The sequence below is a fragment of the Pelophylax lessonae genome (assembly GCF_965119305.1).
Source record: "Pelophylax lessonae genome assembly, chromosome: 1".
In the NCBI taxonomy this organism is placed as follows: Eukaryota; Metazoa; Chordata; class Amphibia; order Anura; family Ranidae; genus Pelophylax; species Pelophylax lessonae.
In genome coordinates, this window is record NC_138768.1 from 522811640 (window position 1) to 522835077 (window position 23438).

General features: G+C 44.0%; 1 protein-coding gene across 1 annotated transcript in view; it reads left to right on the top strand.

Annotated features, from left to right (window-relative positions):
- CXCL13 (C-X-C motif chemokine ligand 13) overlaps positions 1-23438 on the top strand; it is a 57713-nt gene that overhangs the window by 17861 nt on the left and 16414 nt on the right. The window contains exon 3 of the mRNA XM_082275504.1: positions 21611-21689. Coding sequence (XP_082131630.1) covers positions 21611-21689 — 79 coding nt within the window. The remainder of the gene's footprint in view (positions 1-21610; positions 21690-23438) is intronic.

Here is a 23438-nt window from a genome sequence, read left to right on the forward strand (position 1 = left end):
TACATTTTGCTAGAATGTAAAGTAGTGAGTTTACAGCTTGTTTAACAGTGTATATTTGCTGTCCCCTCAAAATAACTCAACATGCAGCCATTAATGTCTAAACCGCTGGCAACAAAAATGAGTACACCCCTAAGTGAAATGTCCAAATTGGGCCCAAAGTGTCAATATTTTGTGTGACCACCATTATTTTCCAGCACTGCCTTAACCCTCTTGGGCATTGAGTTCACCAGAGCTTCACAGGTTGCCACTGGAGTCCTCTTCCACTCCTCCATGAGGAGATCACAAAGCTGGTGGATGTTAGAGACCTTGCGCTCCTCCACCTTTCGTTTGAGGATGCCCCACAGATGCTCAAAAGGGTTTGGGTCTGGAGACATGCTTGGCCAGTCCATCACCTTTACCCTCAGCTTCTTTAGCAAAGCAGTGATCGTCTTGGAGGTGTATTTGGGGTCTTTATGTTGGAATACTGCCCTGCGGCCCAGTCTCTGAAGGGAGGGGATCATGCTCTGCTTCGCTATGTCAAAGTACATGTTGGCATTCATGGTTCCCTCAATGAACTGTAGCTCCCCAGTGCCAGCAGCACTCATGCAGCCCCAGACCATGACACTCCCACCACCATGCTTGACTGTAGGCAAGACACACTTGCCTTTGTACTCCTCACCTGGTTGCCGCCACACACGCTTGGCACAATTGCTACGTGCTTTCTGGTGCACTTTGGTGCATTAGGCAGCCCATTCTGGGTTGTCAAAACACAGCGCAAGTTAACAAGTGGCATAATGAGAGTTAGCACATCTACACTAATACACAGCAATGGTGTGAATGGGCCCTTAAAATTTTTATATATACTGTCTACATACAGTGGGTACGGAAAGTATTCAGACCCCCTTAAATTTTTCACTCTTTGTTATATTGCAGCCATTTGCTAAAATCATTTAAGTTCATTCTTCTTCCTCATGAATGTACACATAGCACCCCATACTGACAGAAAAACACAGAATTGTTGACATTGTTGCAGATTTATTAAAAAAGAAAAACTGAAATATCACATGGTCCTAAGTATTCAGACCCTTTGCTGTGACACTCATATATATTAACTCCGGTGCTTTCCATTTCTTCTGATCATCCTTGAGATGGTTCTACACCTTCATTTGAGTCCAGCTGTATTTGATTATACTGATTGGACTTGATTAGGAAAGGCACACGCCTGTCTATATAAGACCTTCCAGATCACAATGCATGTCAGAGCAAATGAGAATCATGAGGTCAAAGGAACTGCCTGAAGAGCTCAGAGACAGAATTGTGGCAAGGCACAGATCTGGCCAACGTTACAAAAAGATTTCTGCTGCACTTAAGGTTCCTAAGAGCACAGTGGCCTCCATAATCCTCAAATGGAAGACGTTTGGGACGACCAGAACCCTTCCTAGAGCTGGCCGTCCGGCCAAACTGAGCTATCGGGGGAGAAGAGCCTTGGTGAGAGAGGTAAAGAAGAACCCAAAGATCACTGTGGCTGAGCTCCAGAGATGCAGTCAGGAGATGGGAGAAAGTTGTAGAAAGTCAACCATCACTGCAGCCCTCCACCAGTCGGGGCTTTATGGCAGAGTGGCCCGACGGAAGCCTCTCCTTAGTGTAAGACACATGAAAGCCCGAATGGAGTTTGCTAAAAAACACCCGAAGGACTCCAAGATCCAGAGAAATAAGATTCTCTGGTCTGAAGAGACCAAAATAGAACTTTTTGGCCTTAATTCTAAGCGGTATGTGTGGAGAAAGCCAGGCACTGCTCATCACCTGTCCAATACAGTCCCAACAGTGAAGCATGGTGGTGGCAGCATCATGCTGTGGGGGTGTTTTTCAGCTGCAGGGACAGGACGACTGGTTGCAATCGAGGGAAAGATGAATGCGGCCAAGTACAGGGTTATCCTGGACAAAAACCTTCTCCAGAGTGCTCTGGACCTCAGACTGGGCCGAAGGTTTACCTTCCAACAAGACAATGACCCTAAGCACACAGCTAAAATAACGAAGGAGTGGCTTCACAACAACTCCGTGACTGTTCTTGAATGGCCCAGCCAGAGCCCTGACTTAAACCCAATTGAGCATCTCTGGAGAGACCTAAAAATGGCTGTCCACCAACGTTTACCATCCAACCTGACAGAACTGGAGAGGATCTGCAAGGAGGAATGGCAGAGGATCCCCAAATCCAGGTGTGAAAGACTTGTTGCATCTTTCCCAAAAAGACTCCTGGCTGTATTAGATCAAAAGGGGGCTTCTACTAAATACTGAGCAAAGGGTCTGAATACTTAGGACCATGTGATATTTCAGTTTTTCTTTTTTAATAAATCTGCAACAATGTCAACAATTCTGTGTTTTTCTGTCAGTATGGGGTGCTATGTGTACATTCATGAGGAAGAAGAATGAACTTAAATGATTTTAGCAAATGGCTGCAATATAACAAAGAGTGAAAAATTTAAGGGGGTCTGAATACTTTCCGTACCCACTGTACCTCCCAACTTTTTTAAGATGAGAACGAGGGTCACCTATTAGGAAAAGTATGTAGGCTTAGGACACACACCGTGCCATGCCCCTTAAAGGAGAATTACAAAAAAAAATATTAGTGAAATCCACAAGTGTTTTTTTTTTTTTTTTTTACCACTATTATTAATTTATATCAGCTTTTGACATGTACAAATGCAGCAATTTTAGAAATTGGATGAAAGGTTTAGCACTGGGAAACACTTTTTGAAAGATATAGAAACACACACAGACACACACACACACACACACACACACACACACTGAAGAAATGCTGTAAAGTAAGAATGCTTTTAAAACTATACATTTTGATTGCTTATGTTTAACAAATTACAAAATGCAAATTGAGCAAGCATCTGTGGTCTCATTAGGAGCATGCATACAAGCACGTGGGGGCCATATAAACTACTAAGTACCATTTTGAGATACTGCAATGAAATTTCAGCAAAATGGACTAGCCTGCTGCATAATTTTTTCACTTTGATTTTTGGGTGTCTTTGAATTCAGGTACTCTGTAGGATGATTATTTCCATCAAACAATGTGGCATCTTTTCATTCCTAACACATTACCCGGTCCATATCAGTATAGATATTCAGCATAATAATTTTTCCCTTTGAGATCTGATGTGTTTTCAAAGTGTTCCTTTAATTTTTTTGAGCAGTGTATATATCATTTTCCCCTTTTTTTATAGGTGATCAAACTCCCTCTGTTCTTAGCATAAGAGCTGGGGGAAGAAGCAGCAGCATACCGAGCTTCCCAGTGAATGGCTGTGTACTGGGGGCGTGTGAGGACAAGTGTGATCACTGGAGCAGAGTACACTGAGTTCCCAGCATAGCTAGAGAACTGGCCACTGTGTGTTCTCCTGCTTAGTGTGGTCACTTTTTAATAGGAAAGCAGAGGGACTGGCAGAAACACCAGGGATTTCACACAAAGGAAGCAATACAAAGAGAACAGGATACTTTCTCAAACAAGTACATGGTACAGCAGGCACATATCATGAATATAAAGTGTTGGGGTAACACAAACACTTTAAATCCTTCTGTCTCTTTATGTAATTCCAGACAGACTTCATGATGTTGAGATTAGGCCTCTGTAGGGTCCAAACTGTCACTTTCAGGTCTTACCTCAACATGGCGGGTGAGTGCTTTTGGGCAGGGGGCTAATTGGAATCTGGTAGCAACCTTTAACAAGGGGGGAGGGGGCGTGGCCGGCTACTGATGTGAGAGCAGCGCGGTCCCGGAGCTCTCTCCTGCTTGCCCTGATCCTTCAGTGATCCTGTGGAACCCCGAGCCGCTACTCACCTGATTCCGACGCCCGTGTACTCCTGATCCCTCGGTGCATCAGCGGAGATGGTGAAGATCGGTCCCCCTGGTCCGGAGGCGCCTGGATCCCGGCCGTCGGCCTCCCTCCTCGAGCGGTCCCAAGATGGCGCCGGCCCGCCACGGAGCTCGAGCCAGCCAGCTGCTGCTGCACGATCCTCGCAGCCATCCGCCTCTCTCTCCCACGGAGGTGGTTCGGAGCCTGACGACTCTTCTTCCCTGCATCGGCATGAGACTGTGAGTGACCTTCTTCTTTCCTCCCCCCTGGACCCCACTGCTGAGGCAGGGGTGGGGGTAGATAGGCCTGAGCCATCCCTTGCTGCCATCATGGATGCCATCCGCCATTGTCAGGCCTCTCTCACTACTCAAATTGAGTCTGTGAGGATGGAGATGTCATTCCTGAAGCAGGATGTCCATAATCTCCGCCATAGGGTGGGCAACGCGGAACAACGTATTGGCGACCTGGAGGATGCCCACCGCCTCTTGCAGGCCTCTGTGTCTGATTTACAGAGGGGTCACACGGCCACCATTGATAAGATCACTGACATGGAGGATCGCCTCCGACGTAATAACCTCTGCTTTCTGGGATTCCCTGAGGGGGCGGAGGGAAAGACCCCCGAATCATTTATGGAAAAGTGGCTCCTTGACACCTTTGGGAAGAATGTTTTTTCTCCATTATTCGCCATTGAACGGGCGCACGGGGTGCCGCTGCGCCCCCTGCCACCAGGGGCGCCACCTCGTCCTCTTCTCATTAAACTTCTGCATTTCTGGGACAGGGAGGCTGTGCTACGGGCCTCCAGGGAGAAGGGCCGTGTCTCCTACAATAATAATGCTATCTCCATCTTTCCTGACTTCTCTGCAGCCACCCAAAAGCAGCGGGCCTCCTTTATGGCAGTTAAGAGGCGGCTGCGTGATCTCCAGTTACCATATAGTATGCTTTATCCTGCCCGTCTCCGGATCATCTCTCAAGGCAAGGCTCATTTTTTCCAGGATCCTCGGGAGGCCGCGCACTGGGTGGACTCCTTGGGCCGTGGCTCTCCTGGCCGCCAGGACCGGCGGTCTCCTCCTAGATGAAAGACTGTTTATCTGCTGATAGTCTGGTTGGGCTCTAGGCTCGTCCTGGTGCTCTTCATGGACCCTCTCTCGCTTGATTGATTTTTTGGGACTGATGGCTATTCCCTTTTTCTGAGGGTCGGGGTTCCTGTTTTTCTGTTTTTTCTGATGGGCATTTTTGGGGTGGGGGGGCTCCCCCTCTCATCTCTTTCCTTTTTATTGTTTTTTCTCGTTTGTCTACTACAGGACGAGCAGATCCACGTTTCCCTGCATTTGACTTCCTTTTGTTGTTATGGGCTACAAAGCTCTCAATTGTTGGGGTTTGAGGGCCGGGTGGGCTAGGGTGGGGGGAGGGGGTGTTTGTTACTATTGCCATCCGCAACCTGCGGGTCTAGGCGGGTTTTTTCTTTTTGGTTTGTTTGTTTGCACCATTTTGATCCACAGGGTCGGTACAGTTTTTCTTTTTTTTGTTTCTGGGGTCATGCTCTCTCCTTATGCGATACAGTTGATTTTGTTTACTATGTTACTGTGGTCACTTTTTTTATGTCTTATGTGTACTCCTTTTTCTGGGCTCCTCTCAGATGCTGGTTGTGCCTTGGCCCTTCGGGGTTTGCCTGTTTTTGGGCTGACCTACGGGGCGCTAACGCTGATTGTTGGTATATTTCTATGTCTACTCTACGTATAATCTCATGGAACGTCAGAAGGGTAAATTCTAAAGTGAAACGGTCTCTGATGTTTGACTATTTAAAACGCCATAGTCCTCACGTTGTTTTGTTACAGGAGACACACCTCCAGGGGTCCAGGGTTATGGCCCTTAAGCGGGCACACGTGGCGTATGCGCTACACTCTACCTACTCTTCCTATGCCCGAGGCACGTCCATTTTAATTGCCAAATCCGCTCCAGTCACTATTAAACATTTAAAGACGGACCCCTCGGGGTGCTTTGTTATCCTTGTTATTGAATATTTAGGTAAACCTTATACCCTGGTGAATGTTTATGTCCCCCCGCCGTTTGCTAAGTCATTCTTTGACCGTGTTCTGGGTTTGGTTTTGGAAATGGCGGAGGGCCCTCTTATTATGGCGGGTGACTTTAACACGGTCCTCGACAATGCTTTGGACCGCTCTGGGGCTGCTTCTTCCCAACATACCCCCCTGCGCTCCTGCATAGACAAATTGGACCTCACGGACGCCTGGAGGTGGAAACATGGGGGGATTACTGAGTTTTCTTGTTATTCGAGCTCACACCACACTCTATCTAGGATTGACCTCTGTTTGCTCTCTCGGGAACTGCTGGGTCCGCTCTCGGGGATCAGGTACCTCCCTCGGGCGGTATCTGACCACTCCCCTTTGCTGGTGGACCTTGCTTTGGGGTCCCCACCTAACTATAAATTGTGGCGACTGAGCCCTCTGTGGCTGGCGGACCCCGCGGTGACTGATCAGGGGCTCACGGAATTGAATTCTTTCTGGGCGCTCAATGGACGGGAGGGGTCGGCACTGCTGACCTGGGACGCCTTCAAGGCCACTATGCGGGGCACCTTCTCGTCTGCCATAGGCCATGCTCGGAAGGCGCGTCAGACCAAGTTGGTTGACGCCGAACGGGCATTGCATACGGCCGAACGGCAATACTCTGACGACCCCTCCCCTCAGAATCACGCCGCTTGGCGGGCCAGAGCCCGTGATTTGGATCTCGTCCTTATTGAGCGCACCCAGAAAAAACTGTTATATCAGAATCAAAGAATTTTTGAACTGGGGGACAAAAACAGTCGCTTGTTGGCCTACTTAGCTAGGCCGGATTTTCAACCTTGTATCATTCCCCGGGTCACCAGCCAGGCCGGTGTCATTGTAGAACAAACTCCTGATATTCTTCATAGTTTTTTTTTATATATGATATATATATATAATATAAATATATATTATATATTTTATTTATATGATATTGAATTGCCCGCATTGTCGGTCGACCAATCTCGCTTCTTAGACTCCCCTTTGACCACAGAGGAGATTGACAAGGCCGTAGCTACGTTTGCACATAATAAGACACCTGGCTTGGATGGTTTCCCCATTGAATGGTATCTTCACTATAGGGAATTGCTGGTCCCCCATTTGTTGAAAGTGTTTACTTGTGCTCTGAAGGAAGGACGTCTGCCACCCTCCATGACGGAAGCCCTTATAGTACTCATCCCGAAGCCGCGCAAGGACCCTCTTCTCTGTGAATCGTACCGTCCGATCTCACTTATTAATACAGATGTGAAGATTTTGGCCAAGGTCCTGGCGAGACGGCTGAATACGGTTGTCACGGACTTGGTCGGGGCGGACCAGTCGGGGTTTATTCCTGGCCGGTCTACCTCGATCAACTTGCGTAGACTTTTTACCAACCTTCAGACGACTCATGATTCTGTGGGGGCCAGGGTTGTGGTAGCCCTGGACACTCACAAGGCTTTTGATTCAGTGGAGTGGCCTTATCTCTTGGAGGTATTGGCGAAATTTGGATTCGGATCGGGGTTCATAAAATGGGTACAACTTCTATATTATCTCCCTCGTGCCCGTATCAGGGTCAATAATTCCGTGTCTGACTCCTTTCCCATTTTTCGGGGTACTAGGCAGGGGTGCCCGTTGTCCCCGTTACTTTTCGCCCTGGCCATTGAGCCTTTGGCTGCGCAGATCCGCCAGTGTGCGGCTGTTGCGGGCTTTGTGATCAATGGCTTGGAGGAAAAGGTTTCCTTGTATGCGGATGATATGTTGATATATCTAGCGGATCCATATCAATCCCTCCCCACTCTATTGTCCATTATTGATCGCTTCGGTCACTTCTCGGGTTTCCGGGTGAACTGGAGTAAATCTACTCTGTTCCCCCTGGATCCCCAGGTTCTGCCCCCTTCTCTCGCATCATGCCCTCTCCAGGTGGTAGATCGGTTTCGATACTTGGGGGTTGACATTCAACTTCCCTTGTCTCGTTTCCTCCCCAATAATTTAGATCCCTTGGTTGCCCGACTTAAATCTTCTCTACAGCTCTGGTCCCAGCATCCTCTCACGGTTTTGGGTAGGATCAACATTTTTAAAATGATGTTCCTTCCCCGATTTCTGTATGTGTTGAGTCACTCCCCGATATATGTTACCAAACGTCGTTTCCAGGTCATCGATTCGCTCCTCACTTCATTTATCTGGGGGGGTCGGCCGGCACGTGTGGCCAGAGATGCGTTACAGTTACCTGTGTTAGCGGGGGGACTGGCAGCGCCCAACCTACGCCTTTATTATTTTGCCTCCCAGTTGGCACACGCACATTGGTGGTTCCATCCCGAGGACAATCATGCTGCGGCGGCCTTGGAGGCGGCTATTTTCACGTCCTATGAATCTCTGCAAAATTTGCTGCACCGTAGATCTACTATGGGCAGGCCGAACACTGCACTTATCTCGGTCACTCTACGGGTTTTTGCGGCTACCGCATTGGGTGAGGCCGACCCTCCGTGGTCGTACTCCCCTAATGCCCCCCTTTGGCACAATCCTCGGTTTCGGGAGTTTTTCGGTCGGGACGACGGTATTTTTTGGGCCCGTCTTGGGGTGAAGTCTGTTGATCACCTGTATGTCCGGGGAACCTTCCGGTCCTTTGCGGACATGCAGTCCACTTTTGCTGTACCATCTACGGCTCATTTTCGCTACCTCCAGCTGAGACATGCGGCGGCTGCGCAGTTTGGCCTCCGGGATGTCTCGCTGGAGCCATCCCCCTTGGAATATCTCCTCTCTGACTCTTCACATGAGAAACTGGTCTCCACATATTATCGTAGGCTTTTGCATTCTAAGTCTAAGCGCTTGGCGGTGGTTGAGTCCCAGTGGCATGAGAACGTCCCGGACTTGACGGAGGAGGTATGGCATGACGTCCTTCCTGAACAAATCCCGGTTGTAATTTCCTCCAGGGATAGAGTCATACAATTAAAATTCCTGTATAGGGCTTACTACACTCCCCTGTTCCTTCATAAAATTGGTACATTATCCTCCCCTCTCTGCTCTAAGTGCTCTGATGGTGTGGGATCCTTCTTTCACATGTTTTGGGAATGTCCCCCTGTCCGTGCCTTTTGGTCAGGGGTGACGGCCTTTATAACTGATATCTCTCAATTGTCTAATGTCTGTAGCCCCCTTCGTTGTCTCCTAGGATATGTGGATGATGAGGATGCTCCGGCTCGCACGAAACTATTTCTGCGTTTGCTCTTTTTCTATGCTAGGAAAGCTATTGCTCTCCGTTGGAAATCTTCCACACCCCCTGACGTCCCATTTTGGATCTCTATTGTTAATCAGGCTCTGCCTTTGTATAAACTGACGTATGAGGCCAGAGGATGTCCGAAGAAATTCAATAAAATCTGGTCCTTCTGGGTAGACTCTGATCTTACTGCCTCCTCGGTGTCTGACGCCTCCTAGGCGATGTCTAAAGTGCCTTCTTTTGCTCCGCATGTGTCGTTATATATTGCTTATAATAATGTGTTACCCCCCCTTTTACCACGATTACTGGGTATTCTCTGTACTGTGGTTCTATTTTGTTAGATGATTGGAGAGGATGCTTTGTATGTTCTGTATCCTCTCTTTTATGTTGCACTGCCATTTTTCTTTTGGTGTACTGTGTTTTGTTTGTTTAATAAAAACCTTTAAAAAAAAAAACCTTTAACAAGGGGACCCCCAGATCCCGGACACCCCCCCCCCCCAATAATGAGTATGGTGCACATTGTACCCCTACCCATTCACCAAAAAATTGTCAAAAAGTAAGAAAAACCCAGAGGCAGTTTTTGACATCTCTTTTATTTAAAAAAAAAAAAAAAAAAAAAAAAACAGTGTCTCTCCCCCCCCCCCCCCCCCAATATGCCAATATTTACGAACATTAAAACTTTTTTTTTTTAATGTCTACAGGTACTGTGGTGGAGGGATCTGGGGGTCTAAAAGACCCCGAACCCCTCCTCTGCACTTAAAAGCATTCAAAACGCCAAGTTTGCCTGTTTTGAATGCTGTACGTTTTTTTTAATTCGGCGCCGCCAGTACCCGGAAGTGATGTCATGACCACTTCCGGGTACTCGGCGGCGCTGAATTCAAAGAAATGGAGACCCGGGTCAGACGGCGGCGGTGAAGGTAGGATTCCCGGGTCTCCCGGTGGGACAGGAGACCTGGGCGAGCCGCGGAAGGCGGCGGGAGGGTCCCCTCCCGTTCCTTGGAATGACAGCCGAGCGGCTTCTCAGCCGCATTGGTTGTCATTACAAGACAGCCAACCGTCGGCTATGGACACCGGTACCAGGGTGATGCCTCTAGCTGCAGGCATCTCCCCGGTACAAGCACTTTCCCTGAAATATCGGCAATATCGGTAAATCAAAAGCCGATTTTGATATATCGGGGAAAGTGCAAATCGGCTCCCGATATATCGGTGTTGCCGATAATCGGTCGATCTCTACTAGTGCCTATTGACCATATACACTACACACATATGCAACAGTCATTATACCCACAAATAACGCTTAAGGTGAGGAAGGCAGAAACACTACTGCATCAGTGTGAGGGGAAAAATGTCCTTGCATTGGTGACAGTGGAAAGAAAAACACAAACTGGCAGTACAAAGAGGGGACGCTTGATGGTGGGGACAGCTAGTAATGAGGGAGCAGATGATGATGAGAAAAACATGCAGTACAGAGAAGGCAGTTGATGGTGAGGTTAAGCAGGACAGACAATAGAAGTTGATGGTGGGGATACAGTAGGAGGCAGTTAATGATAAATAGGCAGTACAGAGGGAGGCAGTTGATGGTGAACATACAGTACAGAGGAGGAGGTGGTTGTGATCGAGTGCTTGAAATGGTCATGCCTACACCAACCCATCGATCTCCCTAGATGACCCACCAAATAACATCTGGTTATGTCTGGCAGGGCTATCCCTCCATAAGACTTGGGTAAGCATAATTTTTTTTTCAGGCTACGGGTTTTTGTAGGCCCAGACAAAGCTATAGAATGTGTTTACTTGAGGTTGGTAGGAGATAGGGATGTGGATGGGCATGGTGTAATGATATCACGTACTGGACACATGAAAAGCTGTAGTTAGTAGTCATATTGTTCAGTTATCATAGGTCAGCCATGTAAGTCTTGCAGAACAGTTACACATTGCAGCAATGATCTTACCCCCCTTGCTCCTCCTTTAATTCATGGAATGCATAGGTTTTACACTTTGAAAGAGCCGTTATCTCAAGTCAGAGACATCAAAAACCAGTGCTTAGAACTGTGCAGAGCTGTAAACAGCTAATTGAGTCCTGGTATGATGTCTGGTTCTGCTGTCCAGGCCTAAAAAAGGCGTAAAATTATAACCAAATCTTTTAAGAATACATAGCATGCCATAAAGGATACCCAAAACTAATGAATGATCATAAAAGGCATTCAGAGACCTCTACCCAATTCAAAACGTAACAAATCCACACATGTTTCATAAACTCAGACAGGAACATGACACATTATTAATAAGTAACGTATTTATCGGCGTATAACACAAAAAAAAAAAAAAAGCAGCAGTGCGTGTTATACGCCGATATGAAAAAAAAAAGTCCAGGAAGCAGCGCTGAGAGGTAGAAGGGGGCGGGCGGGGCCGAGGAGAAGGAAGGACGCGCTGTCATCGGAAGTCCCGCCTCCTAATGCCATGTCTATCATAGGCGCCGGGACTTCTGTTGACAGCGCGTGCGTCCTTCCTTCTCCTCTGCCCCGCCCGCCCCCTTCTACCTCTCGCCGTTGCTTCCTGGGACTTTTTAAAAAGTGATCCAGATAGAATCAATGGCGCTGGCGAGGCTGCAACTACTGGCACTGCGCTGGCGAGGCTGCAACTACTGGCACTGCGCTGGCGAGGCTGCAACTATGGGCACTGCGCTGGCGAGGCTGCAATTATGGGCACTGCGCTCGTGAGGCTGCATGTATGGGCACTGCGCTCGAGAGGCTGTAATTATGGGTATTGCGCTGGCGAGGCTGCATGTATGGGCACTGCGCTGGCGAGGCTGTAATGATGGACACTGCGCTGGCGAGGCTGCAATGATGGACACTGCGCTGGCGAGGCTGCAATGATGGACACTACGCTGGCAAGGCTGCAATGATGGACCTTACGCTGGCGAGGCTGCATTCGTGGGCACTGGTCAGACTGCATTTGCTTAAACAAAAAGTTCTGAGTTCAAAGCTGTTTTTTAAATTTCAGCTTTTTTCCTGAAATTTCTCTCCTAAAATTTAGGTTCGTGTTATACGCGGATAAATACGGTATATATTTGAATAAGGAATGTCATACTGTCATACACATATAGAAGGGAAGATAGCTGTCAGAGTTTAGTATCCCTGGACACGAAATTAAATGCTGAACAATAATCTATCAGATTCAAAATTGCCACCGGTACATATTGGAAGATATGAATAGTGGTAAAAAACAGTGTGTAAGGGAGGGACATGATATTGTCATAAACTCAGAACAGCCCATAGACACTCCGTTTTATTGGTCAGGGGCATCTGTCAACACCCCTTTGATCCCAGAAAAAAAGGGAGATGCCAAGACAGTTATGCGTTCTCCTTTACAATCAAATCAGGAACATCTGTCAAGCTTGAGAACCAATAACACCTGTCTCATTGACTGAACTCTGATAACACCCGAGATTGATTGCAAATATCCTTCCTCCTCAGTGCTATCTTATTTCTCTTCTGCTGAATTATATCCTCGTTTCTTTGAAACCCCTTTTTTCTGTAAATATTTTATTTGCACCAATTTTGACCTTTTCATTATTAAAACCATATTTTGAAAAGTTGTAACCTTGTCCCTAAGCTCTTAATGCAAGCTAAAAAAGAACCTATGTATAGGATAAATCTTATGAACATACCTGTCTGTGGTGACAGTGTGTTACAGACGATTATTCTAAAATCAGAATTGGTATTGCTAAAATTATGAGTTTCCTCCTGCTCGCTTATAAAAGGGGGTGGTGGCAGTTAAAGGTTTAATTGCTTAATTATCCCAGTGACAATTGCTTTCAGGCTGCGGGCTCCTAGATTGTGGCCCCGTGAGCTGGAAAATCTTTGTGCAGGGTGCAGCTGAGAGTGGCATTGTCACGTAAGTGACAGCGCGGTGTGAGATTGGCCAGTCCCTTGTCACGAGTTAGTGAGGGCAAGGATCTGATACCCACTTCCGTCACACAGAGATCTAACTTTTTGTAGAATAGGTGGAAAACTAATGGCAAAGGTGTATTTTAAGGCAGATGAGATTAAAGTGGCCAAATAGCTATTGGAAGAAAATTGACATCCCAAATGCCCATAGCTTTTGAGGTTTAAAAAATGGATATTCAATATAGCAGAGCTCTCTCCATATTACGCTAATTCCTTAGATAGTTTGGGGAGAGAGAACTGGGTTAGTTAGGGAGAATCAAAGATTGTCTGTGTACACAGAAATCTTATATTGTCTATCTCATAGGTGTGCACAGCCTATTGCATTAGGGTGTGCACCTCGAAGCTCAAACACATATGTGTGTGTCCATGTGTTTATATACTGACATTGTCAGTAGAGCTATGGACGATGTCAGTAAGGCAGTGGATGGTGCCAGTAGTTTTTATCTTTACTATTTTGCTTTTTTTGATACTTTTACAATTTCATTTTTGAAATGATTTTTTACAAATTGTTTAGGAGCCCCGTTAGGGGGCTTTGGTGAAATATCAGAGGTTTAAACAGGGGAAATCAGCGCCACACAGGGTGAATAGGGTGTGCCCAGGCACACCCTGTGCGCACACCTATGGTCTATCTCCGATCTGGAGTCCTTGAATGTCAGAATCTCCTATAATTGTGCAAAGAAAGGGTTCTAAAAGAACTGTAAATGCTGGCATATAAGATGACTTTTTAAGTACAAACATACAGTTTACCGTGTTGAGACAATCACGGTAAACAATGTATTCTATTAATAAATACAAAGCCAGCTCAGATTGGCTGAGTCAGAGTGAGTAACATCATCAGCCCGCCTCTTTGATTCCGCCAATCCGAGCAGGCTTTGTATTCAATAATAGAATATATCGCTCACCGTGATTAGCTCAGCGTGGTATACTGTACGTAGCCGAAGCTACGGTACATACCGGTACAGTATTACCGCACATCCAGCGCGTTGAGAGATTACACCCTGTGTATTTACCCTGCTTGGAGATTAATAGGTACGTTTGTTTTGGGCCATATAAAGTGCCGTAGTTCTCACATTTTTTACTCGGCTACGGTACATACATTATTGCCGAACATCCAGTGGGTTGAGAGATTAATAGGGACGTTCGTTTTGGGCCATGTAAAGTAGTCCTCACATTTTTTATTCCGCTATGGCACAGAAGGGGGGTAGTTGTCACCTACATGCCAAAATTTAAGAGAACCCAGGAACTAAACCTGCAGCACTATGATTTTTTATATCCATCTATTTTGCGCTACACTTGAGTAAACATCAGGAAACATCAGGCCCCACAATGGCCGAGACACAGAACATCTTGCCAAACTGGGGTGCAAAAGCACCAACCTCAAAATGGCCGCAACATCAGTGCACACACACTGCCAGAGATAGAGGGTGCAATTGAAAGGGAAGGGTGGGGTCCATGTAGGCATGTGTGGGATTTTATTACTTTAAAGACAGTGCTGGTATTTTTCAATCTATTACCTGTAATCTTGCAAAAAATATTGTTCTATACTGTGCAAACATGCCTATTGTTGTTGGTGAATTGTATTGTACCGGCTCACAATATAGGCATGTTTTTTAATGTAAAGACAATGGGGTTGATTTGCTAAAACTTAGAGTGCAAAATCAGGTGCAGCTCTGCACAGAAACCAATCAGCTTCCAGGTTTTATTGTCAACACCTAATTAACGACTTGCCGACCAGCCGCCATCGATATACGGCGGCAGGTCAGTAGGTTCCCGCAAATCGCCGTACCTGTATTCACACTTGTATAAAGTACTCGAAAACCATACTTGAGTAAAAGTACAAGTGCTCGATCAAAAAGTGACTTGAGTAGAAGTGGAAGTGCTCTATCAAAAAGTGACTTGAGTAGAAGTACTAAAGTATTCAACATTTTTTGTACTAAGTATTGCAAGTAGTTTTTTTTTAAATTTTGCTACTCAAGTACTGAAAGTAAAAGTACAAGTACTGTGTTATGTAGTTATTAAAGAAAGAAGTCAAAAGTTTGAACATCATATTGTTTTTTATTATTTCAAATGATTAACATAAAGGACAATCACAATTCCTTTGGCTGTAACTTTTTGTAAACAAAAACAGATAAAGTATGTCCCTCCCTTTCCCCTTTAAAGCATCCCTCCTTCTCTTCCCTGCATGTTTTTTTTCTCCACAGCTTATTGGTGCGCAAATCATATATAAACCAATGTGATATACAACAATATATTCCAATAATGAAATAAAGGAAGAGTGTATGAAATCAAAGTCAATAAAAAGTCCATATATTTAATGCCATAATACCATATATATGTGACAAAACAAGATGAATATATTTTCAAAGGTGCAGGAATCAAACAGGTGCTATTCCAAATAATAGGTGCAGACTCCCACCACCTTGTGGATTTCCCCCTTACCCGGCGGATGAAGGTAAGTGCAAAATAATATCAAAATAGACTCTTCCAGTGAAACAAAACTGCAAAATCTGTGCTCTCAACTTCCAGTGAAAAAAGCAAAATCAGCCTCTTACCAGAAAAAAGGTCTATGTACGCTTGTGACTCTCCTTGGTTGGGAGGTTCTCTTTCCCCTTAACAGCAGATATGTAGACCATTTTATTTATACATACAGTAGCATTTATTTTCGTATGCGCCGAATTACACATAACATTATACACATTTTTTTGAACTTCATGAAATCTGCCATCTACTGTTCTGGGAGTGGTCATTTTTATAATTGTAACGAGTAACTATGCAGCACAAAAAAAAAATATCGGAGTAGAAGTATTGAAATCATCGAAAAAATGTAGTGAAGTAAAAGTGGAAGTAGGAGAAAAAAAAATTCTACTCCAGGAAAGTACAGATACCGCCTTTCGGTACTTAAGTACAGTAGTGAAGTAGTTCTACTTAGTTACTATACATCTCTGCCTGTATGGCCGTTTGCGGGATCGATCCTTGGGGCGTGCGTGCGCTCCCACTCACCAGCAGGGATTCAATCCATGGGGCCGGCGGCTGTGATTGCTGACGGGCACCCGCAAGAGAATGGCGGTCTGCTGTTGTAAACACAGCAGACCGTTGTTCTCTCAGCTACCAACACAGAGCTCCTTTGTTCCTCCTATTTAGGAACACAGGTCTCTGGGTTGATTTCACAAGCCCATCCCCCTCACAGTTAGAAAACACCCCCTAGGCTCACATTTAACCCTTTAATCGTCCCTGGGTTAACCCCTTCCCTGCCAGTGCCATTATTACAGTAACAGTGCATATTTTCAGCAATGATTACTGTAGTATTGTCACTGGTCCCCCCAAAAGTGTCAGAAATGTCAGTTAGGGGACTGTTCTGTCTGCAGCAATGTCGCAGTCCCGCTTAAAATCGCTGATCTCCAACATTACTGGTTAAAAAAAATAAATAATAAAAATGACATAAATCTTTCCCCTAGCTTGTAGACACGATAACTTTTGCGCAAACCAATCAAAATACGCTTACTGCGATTTTACCAAAAAATATGTAGCAGAATACTAATTGGCCTAAAATGATAAAAAAGTTTGATTTTTATTTTTTTTTTATTGGCAATGTAATATAGCAGAAAGTAATATATATATATTTTTTTTTTTATTTTTTTTTTTTTCAGAATGGTCGCTCTTTTTTTGTTTATAGCGCAAAAAATAAAAATTGCACAAGTGATCAAATACCACCAAAAGAAAGCTCTATTTGTGGGGAAAAAGGACATTCATTTTATTTGGGTACAGCGTCCCACGACCATGCAATTGTCTGTTAAAATAACGCAGTGCCGAATCGCAAAAATGGCCTGGTCATTAAGAAAATATTTTGGTCCAGAAGTGGTTAAACAAACTGGAGTTATAAGCTAATTGACTGCCCTGCACAGCTGCACCAGATTTTGCACTCTCCAGTTTTAGTAAATGAACCACCTACTGTGTGCGGACTGCAGAGTGCGCACCCAAACTCTCAATTACGCAAAGTATGCCATGTCTCCAGGGACATATGAAGAGCTGGTTTGAAAATGTGCATATGCTTTAAAAAGTCCATAGAACGTGCATAAGAGCTCAAAACAATTCTTCCAAGAGCATAAGGGGTCAACACTGTCAGCAACTTCTCCTCTTTATACAGGATTGGTGTGTTACCTCCACAAGGAAGCCACGTAAAAACACAAAAAAAGAGAAAGAGACAAAAACGCCACTGAGTGTAGCAAATGTATTAAGAATTTAAATGAAAAGCAAATATGCACTCACAATAGAGTACTCAGAAAGCACATATTGGTGGCAGCTTCTCCATGGCCAAGCTGAGTATCTTCTGCAGATAGTATCTCCTGCACAGAGTCTCATTGTGGAAGACGGACATCCAGAGGGCGTGATAACATCACAGTGGGGCATGGCAACATGTTTTGGGTAGAATATACACTTTGCCAAGATTTTCATTTTAATTCTTAATAATTTTGCTTCACTTGTCGTGGAATTTTTGTCTCTTCCACTTCCACGTGTCTGGTGGACCAGTGTATTTTACATATAAGGGGAATTTACACCACAGTGCATGTACTTTAAAACGATGTTGTACATCTGGGTTGTACGTTCCGTATTCCACAATACCTCATTCTGTACTCTAGAAAAGTAACAAAAGACCAGGCAATACATTTCCAAAAAAGAAGGGAGGTTTAATAACAGCAGCTGGGAACAAATTCATTGTTTATCCAAAGAATGAAAGGCACACAAGCCTTCTTATAACAATTTCTGACCATAGAATTACATGTGGTACAATATGATTGGTTGTCAAAACATACGTCAATGTAATCACCATAAATAAAAAAATAATGGACATCTGTGCAGTTCAGACACCGATGCCTGAAACTGTCTGACCTTTATTCTAGTAAACTTTCACCCAATAAACTTGTGACTCGCTTATAAAAAATACCAATATGAAGCAGAGGGGTCATTTAGAGTTCAACTTTTAGATCTAGCTTTCTATATTATGAAATATTATAGTATACATTACTAAAGACTATTAACTATTGCTTTAATATTAATTAATAATATTGATAATTCCTCTACTGCTATAATAATAAATATATTAATAATTAATGGTAATAATAATAATAATAATTATGTTAATAACATATGCAACTAATATGAATAATATGAAATACATGTGTTAATTTGAAATTCTACAACAACTCTGCACTGTACTTTTCCTATTCCACACGCTCTCATTCTGTACCTGTATCACACCCAGGGCCACTGATAGGGGGGGACCACCAGTCCTACTGTACCGAGCCTGGGCACACAGGGGGACCCCAACAGCACAGGGAGTTGATGCGGTCGGGCAGGGGTACAAATACAGAAGGAAGCCCTTTGCAGCTCTCTGCAATAGCTGAAAGCCAATTTCTCCCCCCCCCCCAGCTTTAAGCTGCTGCGGGGAGAGACACAGACACATCATTCCTGTAACTGCTTCTCCGACACTGATCCCCCGCCCCTGTTTTGCCTGCTTCTGATCCGCCCCTCCCCATGTGCCCCCCCCTCCCTCTCCCAGAGCACTGCAGGCTTCCCTGTCCTGTAGAACAATAACAAAATTCTAAAAAGAAATAATAAACATTGTAAGAGAATTGTAAAATAAAATATGTGTGTACATTTTTAACATTTTAAAAAATATATATAATTTTCTTTTTAAATTTTGAAAACAAAAAAGGGCTAATTCACACAGGTTCTCTGGTATGTTTGTGTCCGCTAATAATGATTTTAGTGAAAATATGGTCTTGATATATTCGGGGGGAGGGGGCCCTGCCAGGTAGGTTGTATAGGGGCCCGCGATTTCTAACAGTGGTCCTGATCACACCTATTTTTTGCCACAACATGCTGCAAGCATGGCACATTTTATCTCAAAGTCAAAACTGTAAAGCTGGCCATACACTAGCCGAAAAATCATTCAAACACATTTTCGAAAAACAAAAAATCTCCGCCATGAGAGCAAACGATCGTGCCATCATGTAGTGACTGAATTTCGAACGATAAATCATTTAATGGACGTTTTTCGTTCAGTTTGTCACATATGCCTACTGCAAACAGTTTGGCCAAGAAACACATTAAAGAGGAAGTAAACCCTCCTCTGCAACTTGTACCTATAGGTAAGCTTATGATAAGGCTTACCTATAGGTACTGTAAATATCTTCTAAACATGTACCGTTTAGGAGATATTTACCTTACATGCAGCCAGTGACGTCACTGGCGCATGCACTCTGAAGGAACGGCCACTCGTGTCCGCCGCAATGACGCAGTCCTGCAAAAAAAGAAAAAAAAAAAATCGCAGATCGCCGCCATTACTAGTTAAAAAAAAAAACAATAAAAATTACATAAATCTTTCCCTTAGTTAGTAAAATGCAATAACATTTGCGCAAACCAATCAAAATACGCCCATTGCAATTTTTTTTTACCAAAAATATGTAGCAGAAAACAAATTGGCCTAAAATGTTAAAAAATTTTGATTTTTACATTTTTTTGGGGGAATTTCATATAAAAAATTGCATTGCATTGCATTTGCATGTATGGGAATCAAGGGGAGGTTTTTTAATATTATTTTTAATTACTTTTATTACAATTTGTTTAAAGCAGCAATAAACCCAAAAGCAAATATGTATCATATTACCAATTATTAGAAGTGGTGTCTGCATTTTCTTTAGGCTTTCTTTCTTCTATTTTCATCTGGTGACCAAGCCAGTAAGTCTGTTTCTCAAAAGTACTAATTCTCTTAGGGATGTATCAGTTACAGGGCTTTTATGTAAAACCTTTATCCCAAAAGGAAAAATAACTGTTTGCTGTAACTGCTTAAAAAGTGTTAGGTGGAGTTTGGCTTCAATTAGTTAGTGTATGTAAATCTGCTAGTAGATCCAACACTCCCGTCCCCCTAGACTGACAATGTTGCTGTCTGCTGTGTCCCCACTTTGCTCCTCCATCCAGTGTTGGGGCACTCTATAACAGAAAGTGTGTTACTGGTTGGATCATCAGGTGAAAACAGAGGGGGAAAAGCCTAAAAAAGAGAACAAATGAGGCCACTACGTCTAATGATTGGTAAGCTGCAATATATTATATTTTTGGCTTTATGTTTATTACCACTCTAAAATTTTTAAATATTTTTCCATTTAATCTTATTGCTATCACAAAGGGGCTAATAAGTCCCATCATGCCTCTGTCTTTAGGAGTCATGCTTGTAACTGTCAGCCTTGCAATGCCTCATGGACTTTTAGTTCCACAATAGCTGGAGGGCCACGGGTTTTGAGCACCCATGCCTTAGACCAGGGGTCTCCAAACTATTGCCCTTCAGTTGATCAGGAACTACAATTCCCATCGTGCTTAGTCATGTCTGTTAATGTCAGAGTTTTAGAATGCCTCACAGGACGTGTAATACTGCAACAGCTGGAGGGCCGGGGTTTGGAGATCCCTGCCTTGGACCTTCTTTACCAAAACGTGTTCTCATTGGAAGATTTCCCCTTATTTTTTTTTCTAATGACAACTTTCTGCTTCAGCCTCAATGGTCACCAAGACAAAAAGAGGCTGAATCTACCTACCAAGAATACAAACAACAATAATAAAAATGACAGGGGTTATTTATATCTAGTTCAAAAACACTGAAGTTAAATAATAAAATAAGTAAAAATATTAAGTAAAATAAGTAAAATAATAAAATAAACATGTGCCAATGGGCATTCTTTACAGTGAGCAGGAGTACACTACAAATCTTGGGCAATGATCAGACATAGAAAAGCTTATGTCTTCAGGTTTATAAGAGGGTGTTATTTTTTTAAATAAAGCAACAGTCAGACTCTACATTGACTTAAGCCTCCTACACACGCGTCGAAATTCGGCTGGGAATTTTCGTCCGACGACCGATCCGCCAATTTTCGGCTTGTTAGTATGATGCTTCCGACAACCGACTCCGACTTTTCGGACGAAAAAATTCTGGTGTGCAGGCTATAAAATTTTTGTCCTCCGTCAAAACACGTCCGATTTTCATGCAGTCAGTACAGATTTCAACAGGGAAAAATCTTATGAGCAAGACTGGGCATGCTCAGAGAAGAAAGAACACAAAGAAAGCAAACCAACACATGACATCACTTCTGAAGTAGAATTCTGTCGGTCGACAAAATTCGTGTGCAGTCTAGAGCACATTCCAACCAACAAAACACCACTCTGGACAAAAGATGGACGACCAGTCGGCGGAAATTCGTTGCGTGTGTACGAGGCTTAAGTCAGTAGGAGGTCTGTGACCACTCAAATTAAAGCAAAAAAAAAAACCTTTATTCTTAATATTTTTTACCACGTATTTGAAAACCAGGGCATCAGATCAATCCAAACTCTCTCTCTATAAAGGGATTTTAGGAATCACAACCTTTGCCATTTAAATTCTTGCATACAGAGTTCGCAGTCTCTTCTGTTTGAATGACTTGGCACATTCAATTTAGCTGGTTGGTCTCAATGCTGCTTAAAACAAAGAATGACAATGCTGCACATTTTCACAGGCCTCACATTTCTCTCTTTAAATTGCATTTAATTGCAGGATCATTCTAAAAGGAAACCAGATTGTTTGCGTAAACGCAAAGGCTGCTTGGGTACAACTTGTGATACTAAAAAAAAAGGTAAGCTAAACATATACACTAATTTGTGGAACCAAGAAAAGTAGAGCAGGTACAGGCAGAAAAAGTACAAGATAGAGTAGTAGATTCCAAAATCAAGAATGTGGAACAGTGGAACGCATCAAGGGCAGCAAATAGGTCAAGAAAAAACAATGGAATGCAGGATTGTAGTTGATCAAGAAAGAATAAACAGATTTTACTGATAAGTAAAAATTCCTATTTTCTTAGCCATACAATATTGGACACAGTATCTGTAGTCATTACTATTGGGATGTTTTGAAGTAGTCCAACTGAAGATGGACAACACAGCAAGGCATGCCAATAGATCCACATAATAAATGGGTCAAGAAGGCTTGACAGACTCCGAAAGCACCAAGTAGCACCTTATGCCCAATTCAGAGGAGGCCCGAACATGCACTTGCCAGAACTTAACATGTAAACAGAAGCCTATGTGGCAGCCTTGCAATTCCTTGCCCGATTATGAAAAGAAAAGCCTATGAAGTACTAACAGATCTAGTAAAGTGTGTCTTAACTAGAAAGGAACCCTATCTTTCACACTGTAAGCTTGAATGATACAAGTTAAGAATCTCCTTCTTTACAGATCTTTACTTATTTGCATAAATCGACACGGTTTATTGTGTCTAAACCATCTAGCAATCATGGTGTAAGACACAGGGAGGACCCTGCAGTAAATAAAACAGGAGAACCCTCAGTAAGTACAAAGAGGGAATGGACTTGTCCAAATGAGGCACTTCCCGAGAGGTAAACTAGCAGTGCAAATCACATCCAGAAAACGGAGTGAATTTTCCTTTGGACTTTTAGGAGCTGGTAAAACAATGTCCTTGTTGAGGTGGAAAGAAAGACTACTTTCAAGAGGAAGGGCTTCTTACAGTATAAGGTAGTTAATTCAGAGACCCTCTGCACAGATGTGATGGCAACAAGAAAGGCTACCTTGCCAGTGAGATCGGAGAAGAAAATAACCCTAATAAGTTCAAAAGGCAGCTCCTAAAGAAGATTAAGGTCCCAGGGAGACACAGGGGGAGATATGTGCGTGACAGCATAAACAAAGGCCTTCTAGCGGCGCTCCAACCAAAAGGGAAACCTCCGTTTGTCTGCCTCCACCCCCGTCCACTGCCACGAAGGGGAACGGGTAGCTGTTTTTGACAGGTACCGGCTCCCACTTCTGGCTTAGTTCGCCGCGGCAAACTCAGTTGGAAGTTCAGCCCCCCCTTCTTCCCTCACAGCTAGCCAATTCACAGAACATAACGCGATTCGCGCATGCGCAGTAGGGAACAGGCTGTGAAGCCGCAAGGCTTCACTGTTGGTTTCCCTTAGTAGAGATGGTGGCAGCAGCACCCGATAGCCAACATCCCTGGATTCCTGGACAGTGCATTAACATTAAAGGTCAGCAGCTACAGTATTTGTAGCTGCTGACTTTGAATTTTTGCTGCAGGAGCCTGGAACTGCTCTTTAACTAGGGAGTGAGAGGCCAAGGCCAAGATTCAACCTGTGATGGTACTCAAGCCAGACACTGATCCAGACCAGACTGGAGACAGAATACATCCCACCGAGTAGTTTTTTGAACAACATTTTCTGGAGTTACTCCAAGCATAAAAGGTTTTCCAGGTATGAGAGTGTAACGCTCCTGCGTTTTTATAGTAAGCTGGATTTGTAGCTGCAGAATCTCCACTCAGTAGTCATGTAGAGATGTGTTGAATTACCAGATCCAACTCTCCAGACTCATCACTGTGG